Raw genomic sequence first — 15,807 nt, 5'->3', positions numbered from 1 at the left:
GTATCATATTAGTCATATCGAATTGGTATCAATTGAGATCGATCCTCAATCAATCCTTGTTGCTTGATCGATCCAGATCAGATATCCATATCATTTTCAAGGTAAAACAGTAAAAAATGTTTTTCTTATTCTAAAATGTAAAAATAAAAATAACCGATATACATGGATCCTCTTTGATACTGATATCGATACCAATATTGATACCGATACCAAACCGATACCGATACCGATACCGATACCGATACCGATACCGATACCGATATCGACAACTAAATCCATGGCTTACGCTCACATTCGCTGGGACAAACCGAGGGGCCATACTCTTAGTTTATTTTTCTCTTGCATCTTCTTCGCAACCCCCAAAGAACTCCGAGGCTTCCGCCACTGCAGGGCTTAGGGAGAGTCTTGATGTGACCAGACTTATCACTGCTTCGTAGAGTGTGGCTGTTTTCTTCCAGATTTTACTGAGAAATATTTCGACGACACGAGTACAGGTAAAATTCCCCTCTCTCTCTCTCTCTCTCACAGATCATTGCAGAAATGAAATATATGAAATGCCATTATTTCATTTTCGAACTCTCTGTTGAGTCTTGAACAGCAAAGCTCCCATGATGCAATTAAAACTGGAACTTGGAAAGTGGCCATTTTTCCATTTTTTTCCACGAACCATGACGTGCAGAGCTTTGATGCTCTGTCTATGGTGGTCCTGCCTACCGGAAAAAAACAACGTATAGAGATTTGAACCTCTGAAAATGGCGGATGACCTTTTTTTTTGCCCAACTCCACCCCCCTTCTCTGCAAATGTTCTATCAAATCCAAGAAAGATGCAACCAAACAATTTCAATTTATTGAAAAAAAAAATTGTTGAATTATTTTAAGAAATCAATCTAATATAGAAATCTAAATCCAACCAAAGACAGCCCAATTCAACTCTAACTTGATTCTCTTCTCTGTTTCATGTTTCTTGAACATATTAGCAGATTGAATTAGCGAAGTAACAGTTTTGTAAAATCTGCAACCCACAGTTAAAACGAAGTACTACAAAAAATTCACTTTTTATGACCTCACGGATCCAATCGAATTGGTTATTTTGCATCCTTCAAGCAATGTTTTGAAGTAATTTTATTGTGGTTTAGGTGTCCCTGGGGAGTACTGAAGTGGGTAGGAGTCAGATTGATTAAGCAGTGAGCACACGAGTGGAGCAAATAAGTGGAGAGCAATGACAGTGTAAGCTCCATTCCAGTTTGCAAAATTTTTGTTTCCTCTTGCTTTGCTGTATCTAATGGTTTTTGGTTTCTCTGGTTTGTTTCTGTTTGGGTTTTTAAATAGAAGACACTTGCATCTGAATTCGGTTGTTCGTATTGGTTATTGTTGTTCTTTCAGAGTTGCATCCGCCCCTGGCAAGGTTTTGATGACTGGGGGCTACCTTATCTTGGAGAGACCAAATGCTGGCCTTGTCCTCAGCACAAACGCTCGTTTCTACGCAATCGTGAAGCCAATTTATGAAGCTGTCAGTCCTCACAGATGGACATGGGTGTGTGCTTCTTCTGATTTGTATATATTTTGTATATTTTCCCGAGTTTCATATTTGGGTTTTTTTTCATCTTTCTTTCCGAGGAATGTCTACCAAAACAAATGAAGTTAGATTTGGTACCCCATAGGTGATGCAGTCCAAAACTTGTGTTGGATGTCTTCAGTTTGGAATCCTAAATGCATAGGGATCGCCACTTTGTCCTCTCCAATTTGTATTGATTATTTTGCATTCATGGGCGCTGTAATGTTGTCACTGTGGTGACTATCATGGCTTAAAGGTCGGGAACTTGAAGTGGGGAATGATAGCTGAATATACCTTAGTCTGATAAAATATTAGAACTTACCTCAATGCAAGAAATGACCATTGTGGAATTATATCATTATCTTTTTGTGAGGTGAAATGGCGCTCTTAGTAGATGTGGTAATGCTTTATCCAACTAAGCTATAGGCCCATACTGATATCTCTTATTTACCTGTGCTCTTTGATCTACCCATCTCTATACTTGTTGATCTCGAAAGAAGTCTTTCTCTTGGGCTTCTTGAAGCACATCAATGGTTGGAGGGCAGGCTGAGAGTGAATCTCAACCCTCTGCGTTATTTAAGTTCAAAAGAAATTTCCTAGGTTTTCAGGCAGGAAAAGTTAAGAAGAAATTGTTAGCATGGAAATACCTCCGAGTTCTTACTATAACTAATAAGATTGATTTAAAAAAAATAAAAATAAAAAATCAAGGGGAAACATCTATATGAAAAGTATAATCCTATAGTGTTTCTAATGTTTGAAAATATCATTACTAGTTCATTGCTGCTTTTTATCTAAAAGTAAAATCTTGAAAATGGGATGGAATTGGTTTTGGGAACCCCAAAGTGGCCTTCACAAGCATAGTAACGGAAAAAAAAAAAAAAAATTCACATCTAAACCAGAAATTATGCTTCTAGGGTTCTAATCCACACCTTCATAATACATAATTTCTTTAAATTCTGGTACCTTATTGCAGTAGTTTCCTATGTTTCCTCATTGTTACGACCCTGACTTTTTTTACTGCTAATTTTGTTGGTAACACTTCTAATATCTTATCCTATAAGGAAATTTTTCGGATTTTCTAATGTTATTGTTCCTGTGACTAGAAACTTGAATTTGCACTCTTTTTGAAATCTGTTTCATTCTCACTGAAGGGGGGGGGTGTTTGTGAAGAAATTGGAATATTTGGTTGTGTTTGCTCTACTAGGTATTAAGACTGAGTAGATTTTTTTGAATTCTTGCTGATTTTTTTGTTTCTTTGGGATTTTTCAGGCATGGATAGATGTGAAGTTGACATCTCCTCAACTCTGTAGAGAAAGCATGTACAAAATGTCTCTTAAGAACTTGACCCTTCAGTGTGTCTCTTCAAGGCAAGTTCCTACCAGTTTTAGTTTATACTATGTGGACTGCTACATGTGCCTGTATGTGTGGAACATAATTGTAGGTATGGCTTAAAACAGAGTGTGGGATCAATCATGCATAACCAGTGGATTTGAGGTTACTGTATCCGTTATGCTTGGATGCAAACTATCTAGTTGTGAAGTTTCTTAGGTTGAAATGGAAATAGACCATTCATTCATAAGAATGACACTGTATTGGTTTAATATCTCAGGGAGTTAAGCAACCCTTTCGTAGAACAAGCAATACAATACACTGTGGCAACTGCGCATGCAGTATTTGCTGACAAAAGTAAGAAGGATGTGCTATGCAATCTACTCTTGCGAGGTAAAGTTTTTATTTTATGAACTAATCTTGCCTACTTTATATAGCAATAGGACTCTATGAATCTAAAATCTTAATTGGATTAGCATTGCAGGTCTTGATATTACGATCTTAGGTTCCAACGATTTCTATTCATACCGTAACCAGGTATTCTTCTCACAGTGATGATGATTTTTGTTGAGATCTCTTTGGCTTCATGGTCTCCTACTCCTCCTCCCACTCTTTTCTTTTTATTCTTCTTTTTTCTTGAAAGAAATAACCTTTAAATTCAAGCATGGCAGCAGTTGTATTCTTCTCTTCATTCTACTCTATTTTACAAATTACAAAAATACCTGAACCTGAGTCTGGGTTAAAGGTGAAGTGAAGGACGGGGAAGGGAAAGGAAATGAATTGAGACAAAAATATGAAGGGAACTTTTCTTTCATTACCAGCAATGATTGTATAAATAACTCTAAAACTTTCAATGAATTGTATAAATAACTCAAAAACTTTTGTTAGCAAGTAATTGAAGTTTAATTACTTTTAGATGAAATTTCTTGGATTTGAATTGGAAAGTCAAGGATCCAGTTTAAAAGTTTAATTACCATATTCAATAAGATTTTAAGTTAGTTTATATTTTATTTTTTAATTTAATTTCACTTTCTCTCATTTCCCTTCACTTGCATTCTTGCAACCAGAAGGTAAGTTCTATGAAAATGTCAATTTGGTCAAGATGCAATGGAAAATTTTACCTCAAGAGTTAAAATGCATGTGCACCCAAGGCATACTAATTACTTAAATTAATAAATGATCATTTGACGAATTGTGTTGTGAACAATACATGAAATATTTCAGTTTAGACAAAGGTCAAAACGAAAGCAGGTGCAATACCTGGGTCTTACCAAGTTTCGGTTGAAATTTTTCTGTTTCGGTAAATTTTCGACCATATTTTGGGTTTTGATATTGTTTTTGTCAAACCCTCTGTAAAAAGGGCATGGTTTCTATCAAATTTTGTATTTTCAGAAAAATTTGGACCATGTTTCGGGTTTTGGTATCTTTTATGTAGATTTGACAATTTTGACTCCAAAGAGGGAAACTTCCTAGAAAGCCTCATTTTTTTTTTTTTGGCTAAATCACTCCATTTTCTTTGTAATGAACCATATATAACATTTCATTATTACGGAATGGTTTCTAATTTTATGTTTATTCATTCCTAATACATATTTTATTTGTTTTAATTGAATTATGTGTGTTCTAGTACTAAATTTTCTGTAGTATAGGTTATATTAGTGAAAGTATACATGAGTGACCTAGGGTCCAAAGAGAAACTACCATTTTTATTTATTTATTTTTTAAATCTAGGGTTCCACCATGTTTATAGTGTCTTCCTAGGTTTTCCTTGAAGTTTCTGGACCTAATTTGGTCATTTGGGCCTTGAAACCAGCAATCGAAACCTGTGGCTGAAACCTAGTCGAAATTTTGCAATTTTGTGAAATATTTCAGTTTAGAGCCAAAAGGCCCAAAACTTTGAACCTTGGTTGTGAATATGAACTGTTGCTCATACTATTTCCACTTATTCGTTTCTGATTTATTGTTGCTAATCTGGTTTACTATGATTTGAGATGTCCTGTCTACTTTTTTTCTTTAGTGGGGGTTGGGGGGTGGGGAGTGGGCTATGAGTGGTTTTTTTGTGTCAAGGGAAAGAGAGCAAGAAGGGGAATGGGAGAGTTGGTCTGCAGGATACTTCACTTGTTTTGCTCTTTTGTGCACCACCTGTTCATGTTAGTGTTCACTATTTTGTATTGCCTTTTGTTTATTTTATTGCTATTATTATGTTTTTACCATTGAATGTGTTATAGGGGTGGTATTAGACTTAGTTGTGTATATTGAAAGATGCTTTCAGTTGCTGATGTTTGTGAGCCCTGTTACTTCAAATAAAATTTTTGAATGAAAACAAATTCTCTGCATGTTAGTTCATTACCTTCATGAGCTTTATATGACGTTTTTTTCTTTCTTGAATACAAATTATTGAGTGTTTGGACCAAAAGAAAGTATGATGATGATCTATTCATTTTGCCACAAGGAATGATGTATTAGATTTTTTTTTTGCAATGGTTGTTTTAGTATTGTATTTTTCACCCTGTTAATTGAGTTTTCAGTTACACATCTATTTTAACTGCATGTTGGAAATTAAATACTTTAATATCCTTCACCTTTTCTTGTTAGATTGAGGCACAGGGACTCCCCTTGACACCAGAATCATTGGCCTCCCTTCCACCTTTTTCAGCAATTACTTCTAATGTAGATGGCTTAAACGGGGAAAAGTTTAAACCTGAAGTTGCGAAAACAGGGTTGGGATCATCTGCAGCAATGACAACTGCTGTGGTTGCAGCTTTGCTTCAATACCTTGGAGTTGTTAATCTCCCAGTTCCAACTAATACTCTATGCCAAGGAAAGACTGGAACCGAGATTCTTGATTTGGTGCATGTGGTAGCCCAGAGTGCTCATTGTATTGCACAAGGGAAGGTTGGCAGTGGGTTTGATGTCAGTGCTGCAGTCTATGGCAGTCAACGCTATGTTCGTTTTTCACCAGAAGTACTTTCTTCTGCCCAGGTCTCTCTTTCTCTCTCTCAATCTCTAAGGTATATGTTGCATATATGTGGGAGGCTGTAATGGTAATTATATTATTTGTTTTTGTTCTGTGGGTTTCTGTGTGAGTATTGTGTATGTTTGTGTGTGTTTGGGGGGGGGGGTGGGTTGTGGAAGATTCCAATGGAGTTTATGTAGGAGATTGAAGGTACCTTATATCTAGAATGTCCAGTATGACAAAAGCATATGGGAACATTAAAGAAAAAATGTGCTGGTCGGGACAGTGTAACCATATTATTTGATGAACCACCATAGAATAGAGGGTATAGGCTTAACCTGATTTCTTGAATCTAAACATCCATTATTATATAACAGTGTAGTTGAGAACATTGTTTACCAAAAAGAAAAGTTGAGAACATTGTGTGGATTAACTAGGAATTTTCATATAACCTGAAGAAAAACTAGTCATTTCCATATGATTATTTTTGTAGTTGATAGATGGGTCATGGGTTGTCTTTGATAGTTAACCAACTAAATTCCATAAGATGGTGACTATTAACTTGAAGTAGCAATTAATATCATGTCCCATGCTTTATATTTTTGTTACTCTGAAATCCTTGTACTCTTACTTTAAAAAAACATAAAGGGATATATGACTTCAGATTGAATCTCTCAGTTTAACACAGTACTAACAATTGCAAATAACACAATATTAGCAAAACTGCTTGGTAACAACCAAAAGTCTAATGAAATTAATTAGAGATGCATCTTCATTGCTATAAACAAGTTTGTTGTAAGCCTTTTAAGCATTGTTTTGGTCCCTGAAAAAAGGATTGCATTCAACCACGCTTTTGGTTCAATACTCCCTACTTGGTAAACCACATAATTTATGCATTTTTATTCAATGAACATCAATTGATGATGTTCCTCTTTTTACGTTTTTTGATGATGTTCCTCTCTGAAAGTAACATAAATAGAAAACACTTTAATCAGAGTAAATGATAAGAATCCATTTATCTAGTAGTTTTCTCCTTGAATTTAACATTGTGGATCATGTTATCCACTCACTTTTGGATTTACAGGTTGCTGTCAAAGGAAAGCCATTGCAAGAGGTCATCACTGATGTTATAAAAGGAAATTGGGATCATCAGAAGACTAAGTTCTCCTTACCACCATTGATGAATCTTGTGAGTATCATATTATTCCATTGCATGCATGTGCTTGGTTTTCACTCTTGTCCTTGTTATAGAGCCTTTTTCTTACTGGTGGTATATGTTTTGTTTAAGTTGCACTTATTGATGGGGCTGTTTTTGCAGCTTTTAGGTGAGCCAGGAACAGGAGGATCATCAACACCATCAATGGTAGGTGCTGTTAAGAAGTGGCAAATATCTGAACCTCAAAAGGCCCAAGATACATGGAGAAGATTAACAGAAGGGAACTCAAAACTCGAACTACAACTCAGTATGTTGAGTAAATTGGCAGAAGAGCACTGGGATACCTACAAATATGTTCTCAACAAGTGCAGTGAGTATAAGTGTGGGCAGGTAATTCTTGAGCTCATAGTATTATTGCTCCCAAGAAGTAGGATTTAGGGTAGAAAAAGAGTATATATTTTCTTTGAACTGGACTCTAAAGCTGATGCCTATGAATATTTTAGCATTTTTAGGAGTGAGAAATAATTTTTCTCAAATTTTCTCTCCTTTTTGATTTATTAGTCTGTCCACTTGTATACTTCCGCCTAAAAGTTGCTCTATTTTCATGGTAGGAATTTATATCGTTAGTCCTGGTCATAGGTAGCAAGATGCTGTAGGGTAGATCAGAAGAGTGATTAAAAGTGGCTACTGTTAAATGTGTGGCACACGATTGGTCCTGTTAGCCTCCATTTGGTCCTACGAGATTGTCCAACTTGAAGTTGACTATATTGGAGGATCAAGTCTAGTTCTTTAATTGCACCTGGATAATCTAAAAAGTAAAAATGGAATAATTTTGTTTTGCATGGCCCATTGAGATAAACTTCTCATAATGGTCCACTATTTGAGAACTTGGGAAGATGGTGTGTCGATTCCGACCTTTGTTGTACCCTCTTGTGTAACGCCTCGGCTCCATTAACCTTGCACAATATTGTCCTCTTTGGCCCATGGGCCTTAAGGCTTTAAAACGCGTTGTTCCATGTTAAGGAGGCTAGAGGTTATCAACTAGCCTAGTAATCTCTCCCTAGGTGATGTGGGACTAAAGTTGCACATCCTCACCGATCTCCCAAACCCCTTGGTACTTGCCGTATTCTTGGTGAGGACACTTCATTGATGCGGGTCTGGTATTTGCCTTATTCTTGGGTCGTCACACTCCCCCCTTTATGCATAGCGTCCCCATACACTGTCGGGGTCCACTCTAATACCCTTTGTAATGCCCTGACCCCATTAGCCTTGCACAATATTGTCCTCTTTGGCCCATGGGCCTCAAGGCTTTAAAATGCATTGTGCCATGTTAAGGAGGCTAGATTTTATCAACTAGCCCAGTAATCTCTCCCTAGGCGATGTGGGACTAAAGTTGCACACCCTCACTGATCTCCCAAACCCCCTGGTACTTGCCGTATTCTTGGTGGGGACACCTCACCAATCTTCCATGCGGGTCTGGTACTTGCCGTATTCTTGGGTCGTCACATCTTGTGTATTGCCATTCATCCTTGTATTTTTCAGCCATCCGTGTATGCCCATGTACGCTCCCATAGTCCCTAGATTTTCAAAGCTTTGTTTTGCCACTTTGCGATTTCTGTTTGGGATGAAACTTTACATGTAGGCAGGAGACCTCGAGGTCTACCTCACCACAAAATTTGGACCCCATCTAATCTGCTATGTGGCAGGTATTTGGGTTTTTCAGAATTCCTTCATGGCTTTGCCCATATAAATAATAACCTTTATGGGGGAAAAATCAATTGATTGGATGGGCATATATCTGAAGGGTTTATTTTGGATGATAGATGTCCATGTGGTGCAGAGTACAGTTGTTCGATAACTTTGATGCAGACGAAGTTAATCCATTTGCTACCAGCATAGCTTTCTTTCATTTTTTGTTCACCAAAGAAATGATTCCTAAGGTTTCTGAACGAAGAAATGGCTCAAAATATAACACATGGAGCATTGAAGTTCCAGTAGTTATTCTCAGTGAAAAATATTTGAATGTAAACTTCACGATAATCCAGTTTGGTAACCATTCTCCCCAACTTTGCTCTAAAGATGACACTCATGGTGTTGGTCCTCTGAAAGTCTTATAGAACATATGAATAATTGATCTGTTTGTCATTGGATCTTTCAGGCTGTACCATTTTCTCCTGGCTGTGAAGATAAATATAATTATGTATCAAATATGAGATTGCATAGGTCTGTTGGGTAGCACCAGTCAAGTTCATTTTGTTGGCTTAAATCATGGATATAGTAATAACAAGTTCAGTGAGGAAATTGACCAGGGAATTATCCTGCTCCATTGGGCTAATTAAGCTGTCTTTTCTCAGGCTTTTCACTCGTACAAATGTTAGATTTTGGCCTCTGTCTCCCCATTGCTTAGGCTTGTGAATTCTATGGTGGGATTGGTGAGTCAGATTGTGTTCAACCTGTAACATATACATGATGTGACTAGTTATACTATGAATTTACCAGAAAAAAAAAAAAACTAATCATACTATGACGCCAATGCTAAATGAAAAAGCAGGCATCACCGGACTTGGGCAAAGATTTTTATTTTTTGTATGTTTGGAGACTTGGTCTTGGTTTCACATGCTTCTAAGCTTTTGGGTCAGTAAGTCAGTTCCTGCCAATAGCATGTCAATGATGAACTCTAATGTAATGCTGAGTTAAGGGGTTAAAACAGTACCCAAACAGAACTGAAACCAGAGAAAGAAAAATCCAGATTAGGGAAAAAAAACTCTCCAGATAAAAGAATCAAACCAATAGATGAACCTAAAAAGCAGTTCAAATTCTATTATTAAAGGAGAGATTCTTTGCTGAAATTCCAGATTGATCCAATGGGTGGATCTGTAATTATGGAGTATTCCTAGTGACACTAGGAGAAGGGTATATATGTCAAACTACAGTTCAGATTAATAATCAAACAGCAGTACTTTAAAAAACCCAAGTAAGAACTGATATTATGTTATAATATTCAGAAGAATAAATTGAATATGGACACTTACTGCAGTAATTCAAGAACAAGAGTCAATCCTACTTGAAGGACTGCACTAATAAGCCAACAAAATTTAGATCTTGGAACAGAATATGAAAGGTAGCAGTTTAAGTTAAATATTTCTGAAAACAGGTTCTAAATCAGGTTAGGAACTCACTTCCAAATCAGCAATTCCTAGTAGGGATAGGTAAGAATTGCAGACAAAAGTAATGGCAGAGTTGCGTGAACAACAGAGCACAGTACTTTAATGAAAGAAAGAGGAGTATAGCACAAAGGCTTCCCACCTGTAGGTATTTGGCCTGATCAAACACCTATCACACCTTGATCACACACAAGGGGAGCTCTCCACGCAAGGAGTAACAGCAGCATTCTTTTTTTCAAAACAAATTATTTGTATGGGTCCCACACATGGTATTTAATTAAAATCCGAAAAGAGAGTTAAAAAGTTGGGCTGGGAAACTCCTAGCCGACTCCAATTCCAACTCACAAGTCCTTTTAAAAGTCTACGTGGCCTTCAAAAGGATGTGGACCCAACTTAAAGACTTAAAACAGTAAAAAACAGTAAAAGAAATATCTAATTTAAACTGGAGGAAACATGCCACCGGTTCAATCGGAAGTGACCCAAACAACTTCAAACATAAAAGAAACACTTAAACCATGAAATAAAAGTGGACCCAAGCCTTGGAAATAGACTGGGCCACGCTAGACAGAAACTTTCTTGGCCCTCCTGCGGTAGGTCTTCAGTTTTACATCAAGCTCTTAGCTCATTAGTAGCCTCATAGGAAGATGATCATCTCCCTCATTTTTCTCTTTTTTTGGTGGTTTAAGGCTGATCTTCTCCCTTCACTGGCCTTTAATATATTTTCTATCTTGTTTCTATTTTTGTAGTCTGATGCTTTTTAAGATCTGACGAACTGCATCACATGAACAGTGGATGAAGCAAGCCGCTGATCCATGTGGACAAGCAATTGTTAATGCTTTGTTAAGAGCAAGAGATGCTGTTCTTGATATCAGATTACATATGCGTCAAATGGGTGAAGCTGCAGGTGTTCCGGTAGGTATTTCCTCTTTGAAAGAATGAGTGTATCAAGGTTGGGAATAAAAATGAAGAAACGAATTCTTCCATGCATTATGCTATACATGTGGCGCATCTTTAGGTTTGATCGGATAAAAAGACTTTAAGTTTGGACCATAGTTGTCACGGAACCAAGGCATTCGAGGTGGAAGAAATTCAAAGACGACACCAGCAAGGCGACTAAATGTCGACTAGGTGCCCAAGGCGCCAATCCAGGCTGAGCGGCCTGGACGCCTAGGCGATGCCTTGACAACTATGGTTTGGACCAGTAGATCCTCTATGTGAAAACTATCTAATCAAATAATCTTAATATCTTACTCATTGGATCTGGTTGCCTAGGCATCTTCTTGTTGAGACATCATCATATGGATCCAATCCCTTCCATGTATGCGGTTTGTATGGCAGCAGGGAATATTTCTACTTCACTTCCTCATGTCCTGATAGTAATAGTATTTGTTGATGATTTTCTGCGAGTAGTTTTTAAACTGGTGTTTTTATAATACCATTTGAATTTTGAATAGGCGTTCCTTATCCAAAATAAGTAAATGAAATTAAAATGTCAAAAGAAAGAAAAAAAGGTTATATGTTTTATCAGTACAATCCAGTTTAAATCCTTGAAACTAGAAAGAGAACTTCCCTAAGAGTATGGATGCAATCTAAAAGCATCAAACTGAGTTGTTCCAGAGTGAAGAGTGTAAATTCTGGCGTGAAGAATACTTCAAATTCGGTTCAAGTGCTGGTTGGTTCAGGAAAAGGCTTATATTTTCCTTGCGAATGGTTCGGTAAATTTTGTTAACCTACAAAATGCTTGGGAATATGGATGTGTGCCCTTGGAGATGTCCTAGCTGATGCTTCATCTATGTGTTTCACATATATATAAACAATCCCATTCATCTTCTAATTAAAAGAAACTAAATTAAAAAAATTTGCCAACCTTCTTGAAGGAGAAACCTGAGGTCTATCCTATTATTCTGATTTTGATCATATTGGAGCAATTGTATTGTTGGATCATTGTTTGGATGCTCTGTTTTTAGCATGGAAAAAATGGTTTCCAAATTTTGGTTTTCAGTGTATTAGGTAGAAATTTCTCTATGTTCCACATTACAGAGTTCTAATTTGTTTGAATATGTAAATGTATGTCCAGATCCAGTGGTTCTATGTTGCCATTTATTTGTTCTGTTCTAAATTTACAGATAGAGCCCAAATCACAAACTCAGCTTCTGGATACCACGATGAATATGGAAGGGGTTCTGCTGGCTGGAGTTCCTGGAGCAGGTGGCTTTGATGCAATTTTTGCTGTAACTTTAGGCGACTCCAGCCGCTTTGTCACTAAATTGTGGACTTCACTTGGTGTTCTATCACTGCTAGTGAGAGAAGATCCTCATGGTGTTTCTTTAGAAAGTGGAGATCCACGAGCTATTGAAATCTCATCAGGCATTTCTTCCATACATATTGCATAATATAGATAGTTGTGCCCCATGCATGTATCAGATAAGTTATGTCCTTGTATAAAAACAGTAGTGATTATTTTTTTATTTTATTTTTTCTTGGGCAAGATAAAAAATAAAGAAATATGGTACAATGGGTGGAATTAAGTTGACACAAAAAGAAAGATGGGCTGTTTACTGTGTAGTTGTTGTAATCTTCTAAACTTGCACTATACAAAGTGATTCCTTCCATTCAATATTCTCTCTCCTAAGTTGGTCATATCTGAGTGCTCACACCATTGATTGGCTCTGTTTTCTGTGGACCCCCTTCTTGTTCTTGCAAATTGTATCTGTTTTCCTTCTGTTAAATACAATAGTGATTTGCTAAATGAAAGGTCATAGTTATCTGTTGCAAATTGTAATACTTGTGGTGAGGTAGTAGATCTCTGTAACAGTCGTTGGATTGAAATCTTATTATCATAGTTGTGTCTAGCTTGTGTTTTTTCCCCTTCAATGAAGGGCTTCAGATTTGGTGATTTAAGAGAGCTGCATTAGTCCATCCCAACTTCAAAAGGGGGAGTTCTCTTTGGTCTACATATGAACTGTTAAACTGAAATCCCTTAATATGATCTTTGGAGTACAAGAAAGATGTGGTTCTGTACTGCTTACACCATTAATATTGCTATCATGGGGGGTCGAGAGAATCCTTTTGAACCAGCATATTTTTTTTGGAAGAGAAATAATTATTTAAAGTTCTTAACTATGGAAGCAAGGATATGTGAAAATTATCCATATAAATTATGAGCAAAAAGTGATTTGCTCCTCTGAAATGGAGGTGGTTGTAACAGGTCATTTACCAGTAGTCACTACAAGAACAAGTTCCATCCTGAAAATGGTGGAATCGATTTCGATCTCTGACAATAATTGATCTCTCAAAGATCTTGGAAATCAATTTAGTATATGTGTGACAATCACTACACATCCGGAGATTTTTAACAACTCTAATTGTCGAACCGTGGCTTGTATGTATGAGGGCGAAGGCAATGGCCAGCTTTTGACTGTGGAAACTTAGTTGTTGCTTCTTCTCCTCTTCATTGACATCTAAGAGAACTTGGGAAGTGTCTGGGATGTAACCTTTAAACCTTAGCTGCCACTCCATCTGGTGAATCATCTCATACACAGCATCACTGTCGGGGTGCGACTTGTCCTGTGATACGAACTTGTGCACCTTCCTCTTCACCTCTACGGCGCTAAACCCTGGAGTCTGTGTCAAGGCCCTCTGAGCCAGGTCTTTCCTCATCCTTGCCATGTCTTCCCACTGGTGAGCCTGTGCATAGATGTTTGATAGAAGTACATAATCACCAGCATTATGTTGATCTAACTGGAAAAGCTTCCCACCTGCAATTTTTGCTAATTCCAGGTTCTGATAAACTCTACAGGCACTAAGCAAGCAACGCCACACAACATCATTTGGCTCCATTGGCATGCTCTTGATGAGATCATATGCTTCATCGAGCAACCCTGCACGACCCAAAAGGTCTATCGTGCATCCATAATGCTGAATTGTTGGTTCTATGTGATGCTCGAGTCTCATCCTATCGAAACATCGGCGACCCTCCGACACAAGACCTGCATGACTGCATGCAGTAAGCAAACCCACATAGATGACAGCATCTGGTTTTAATCCTTCTTCAAGCATGTCCGAGAAGACACTTAGAGCCTCCTTACCGCGCCCGTGTATGGCGAGCCCCGAGATCATTACACTATAGGACAACTGATTCTTGTTGGGCATCTTGTGAAAGATAGATAAACCCTTCTCCAGAGATCCACATTTGACATACATGTCTATCAAAGAAGTTTCTACTATAACATTGAATACACTAATGTTCCTCAACAGATACCCATGTGTGCACCTCCCTAGATCTAAAGCACCCAAATGAGTACATGAGGAGAGTGCACTGACTAATGTTCTCTCATTAGCCCTCCAACAACCCTCACTGCTCATATCTCCAAACAGCCTTAGGCACTCACTCCACAACCCCAAGCTAGAATGAGAAGCAATAAGGGCACCCCAGGAAGCCCCACTTCTCCCATCCATCTTCTCAAAAACTCTAAATGAGTGCTTCACCTCCCCACACTTCCCATACATATTAATCAAGCTGTTCTGCACAAACATATCAGATTCAAATCCCAACTTAAAGACATGCCCATGGATCTGAAGTCCTTCTACTGCTGACAAATGAGCACAAGCCTTGAGAAGAGATGGGTATGTGAAGTTGTCTGGTTCTATGCCTCTTTCTAGCATTTTCCCATACAAGAGAAGGGCAGTTTGAAAATCCATATCCTTTACATGACCCCTAATAATGGTGTTGAATTCGAATATACCCGGTTCTTCGATTTGCCTGAAGATTGAGCAGGCATAGTCCATGTTTCCCCAATCTGATAAAGCACAGGCGGCGACAAGGCTGCCTGATCGGCGAGGGTCCCCATTTAAGCCCAACTTGAGGAATTGAGCATGAACCTGCTTGAATTGTTCACTACTCTTGCAACTCTGCAACAGGGAGAGGCATTCTTTCTCCTTTAACCTCACTAAATCTGGGCTCTGTAAAGGATCCTCTTGTGCTATAATAAGATGGGTCTGCTGCTGGATTGGTGTCCTAATCATCATATCATCAGCACCATTATATACAAAGTTGAATAGCTAAATTGAGCAGAGAACAGCTAAAGCGGATAATAAATAGAAACCATGGAAGCATATCTTGTTGACAACTGATCCTGGTCATTATAATTACAGATTTTCATGAGTTAAGAGAAGATGGGAATGGTTCTAGTGGGTAAGAGACTGAAGAGAGTAGTGGAATTGAAGAAAAATGTTTGATTTGAATTAGTAAAGATTGGAAAGAAATGGAGGAAGAGAAGAAGTTCAATTCTGAGGTCAGAAACAATTTAGAAGAAGAGTTAACAAAAACACATTAAAGAGAGAAACTCTCCCCAGATTTTGTGGAAGATGGATAAGATATGTTGAGGACAACAAAGTGGGAATCTATCATTCTATCTTCAAAGATTGCTCTGATTTTGACACCAAAGCCAAACGGCTAATGGAGAATTGACACCATATATCCGATATAGAGATGCACAGAACATCCATGGAGTTGACACCAATCTGACGGCAGTTATTAACCGTCGAATGGTTGTGGCCCAGCAAAGTTTTATACTAGGCTACCCTGATTCGTTATGGTTGGCTCCAAATTGCCATGGTAGTCCTGGACAGATTTTAAATTGCACTG

General features: G+C 37.8%; 2 protein-coding genes across 3 annotated transcripts; one reads left to right on the top strand and one right to left on the bottom strand.

The window, feature by feature from the left end:
* Nucleotides 1-314: 314 nt before the first annotated feature.
* LOC122068502 (phosphomevalonate kinase, peroxisomal-like) lies at nucleotides 315-12,777 on the top strand. Of its 2 annotated transcripts, none has more exons than XM_042632383.1 (11): nucleotides 315-494; nucleotides 1,137-1,227; nucleotides 1,384-1,534; nucleotides 2,825-2,922; nucleotides 3,165-3,277; nucleotides 3,369-3,421; nucleotides 5,480-5,866; nucleotides 6,925-7,029; nucleotides 7,159-7,386; nucleotides 10,950-11,072; nucleotides 12,287-12,777. In XM_042632383.1, the coding sequence occupies exons 2-11, from the start codon at nucleotides 1,220-1,222 to the stop codon at nucleotides 12,551-12,553; spliced, it is 1,533 nt and encodes a 510-aa protein (XP_042488317.1). In that variant the 5' UTR covers nucleotides 315-494; nucleotides 1,137-1,219; the 3' UTR covers nucleotides 12,554-12,777. The 2 variants fall into 2 exon arrangements, with proteins under 2 accessions (XP_042488317.1, XP_042488316.1); XM_042632382.1 differs by having other exon boundaries at nucleotides 1,330-1,534.
* A 558-nt stretch (nucleotides 12,778-13,335) lies between these two features.
* On the bottom strand, nucleotides 13,336-15,562 carry LOC122068490 (pentatricopeptide repeat-containing protein At1g31920). Its single transcript, XM_042632367.1, has one exon. The coding sequence runs from the start codon at nucleotides 15,186-15,188 to the stop codon at nucleotides 13,374-13,376; it is 1,815 nt and encodes a 604-aa protein (XP_042488301.1). The 5' UTR covers nucleotides 15,189-15,562; the 3' UTR covers nucleotides 13,336-13,373.
* Between the last annotated feature and the right edge of the window lie 245 nt (nucleotides 15,563-15,807).

Source organism: Macadamia integrifolia, unplaced genomic scaffold (assembly GCF_013358625.1).
Source record: "Macadamia integrifolia cultivar HAES 741 unplaced genomic scaffold, SCU_Mint_v3 scaffold402, whole genome shotgun sequence".
Lineage (NCBI taxonomy): Eukaryota > Viridiplantae > Streptophyta > Magnoliopsida > Proteales > Proteaceae > Macadamia > Macadamia integrifolia.
Note: the sequence above shows the minus strand (reverse complement) of the source record. Positions and strands in the feature narration are given on the sequence as shown.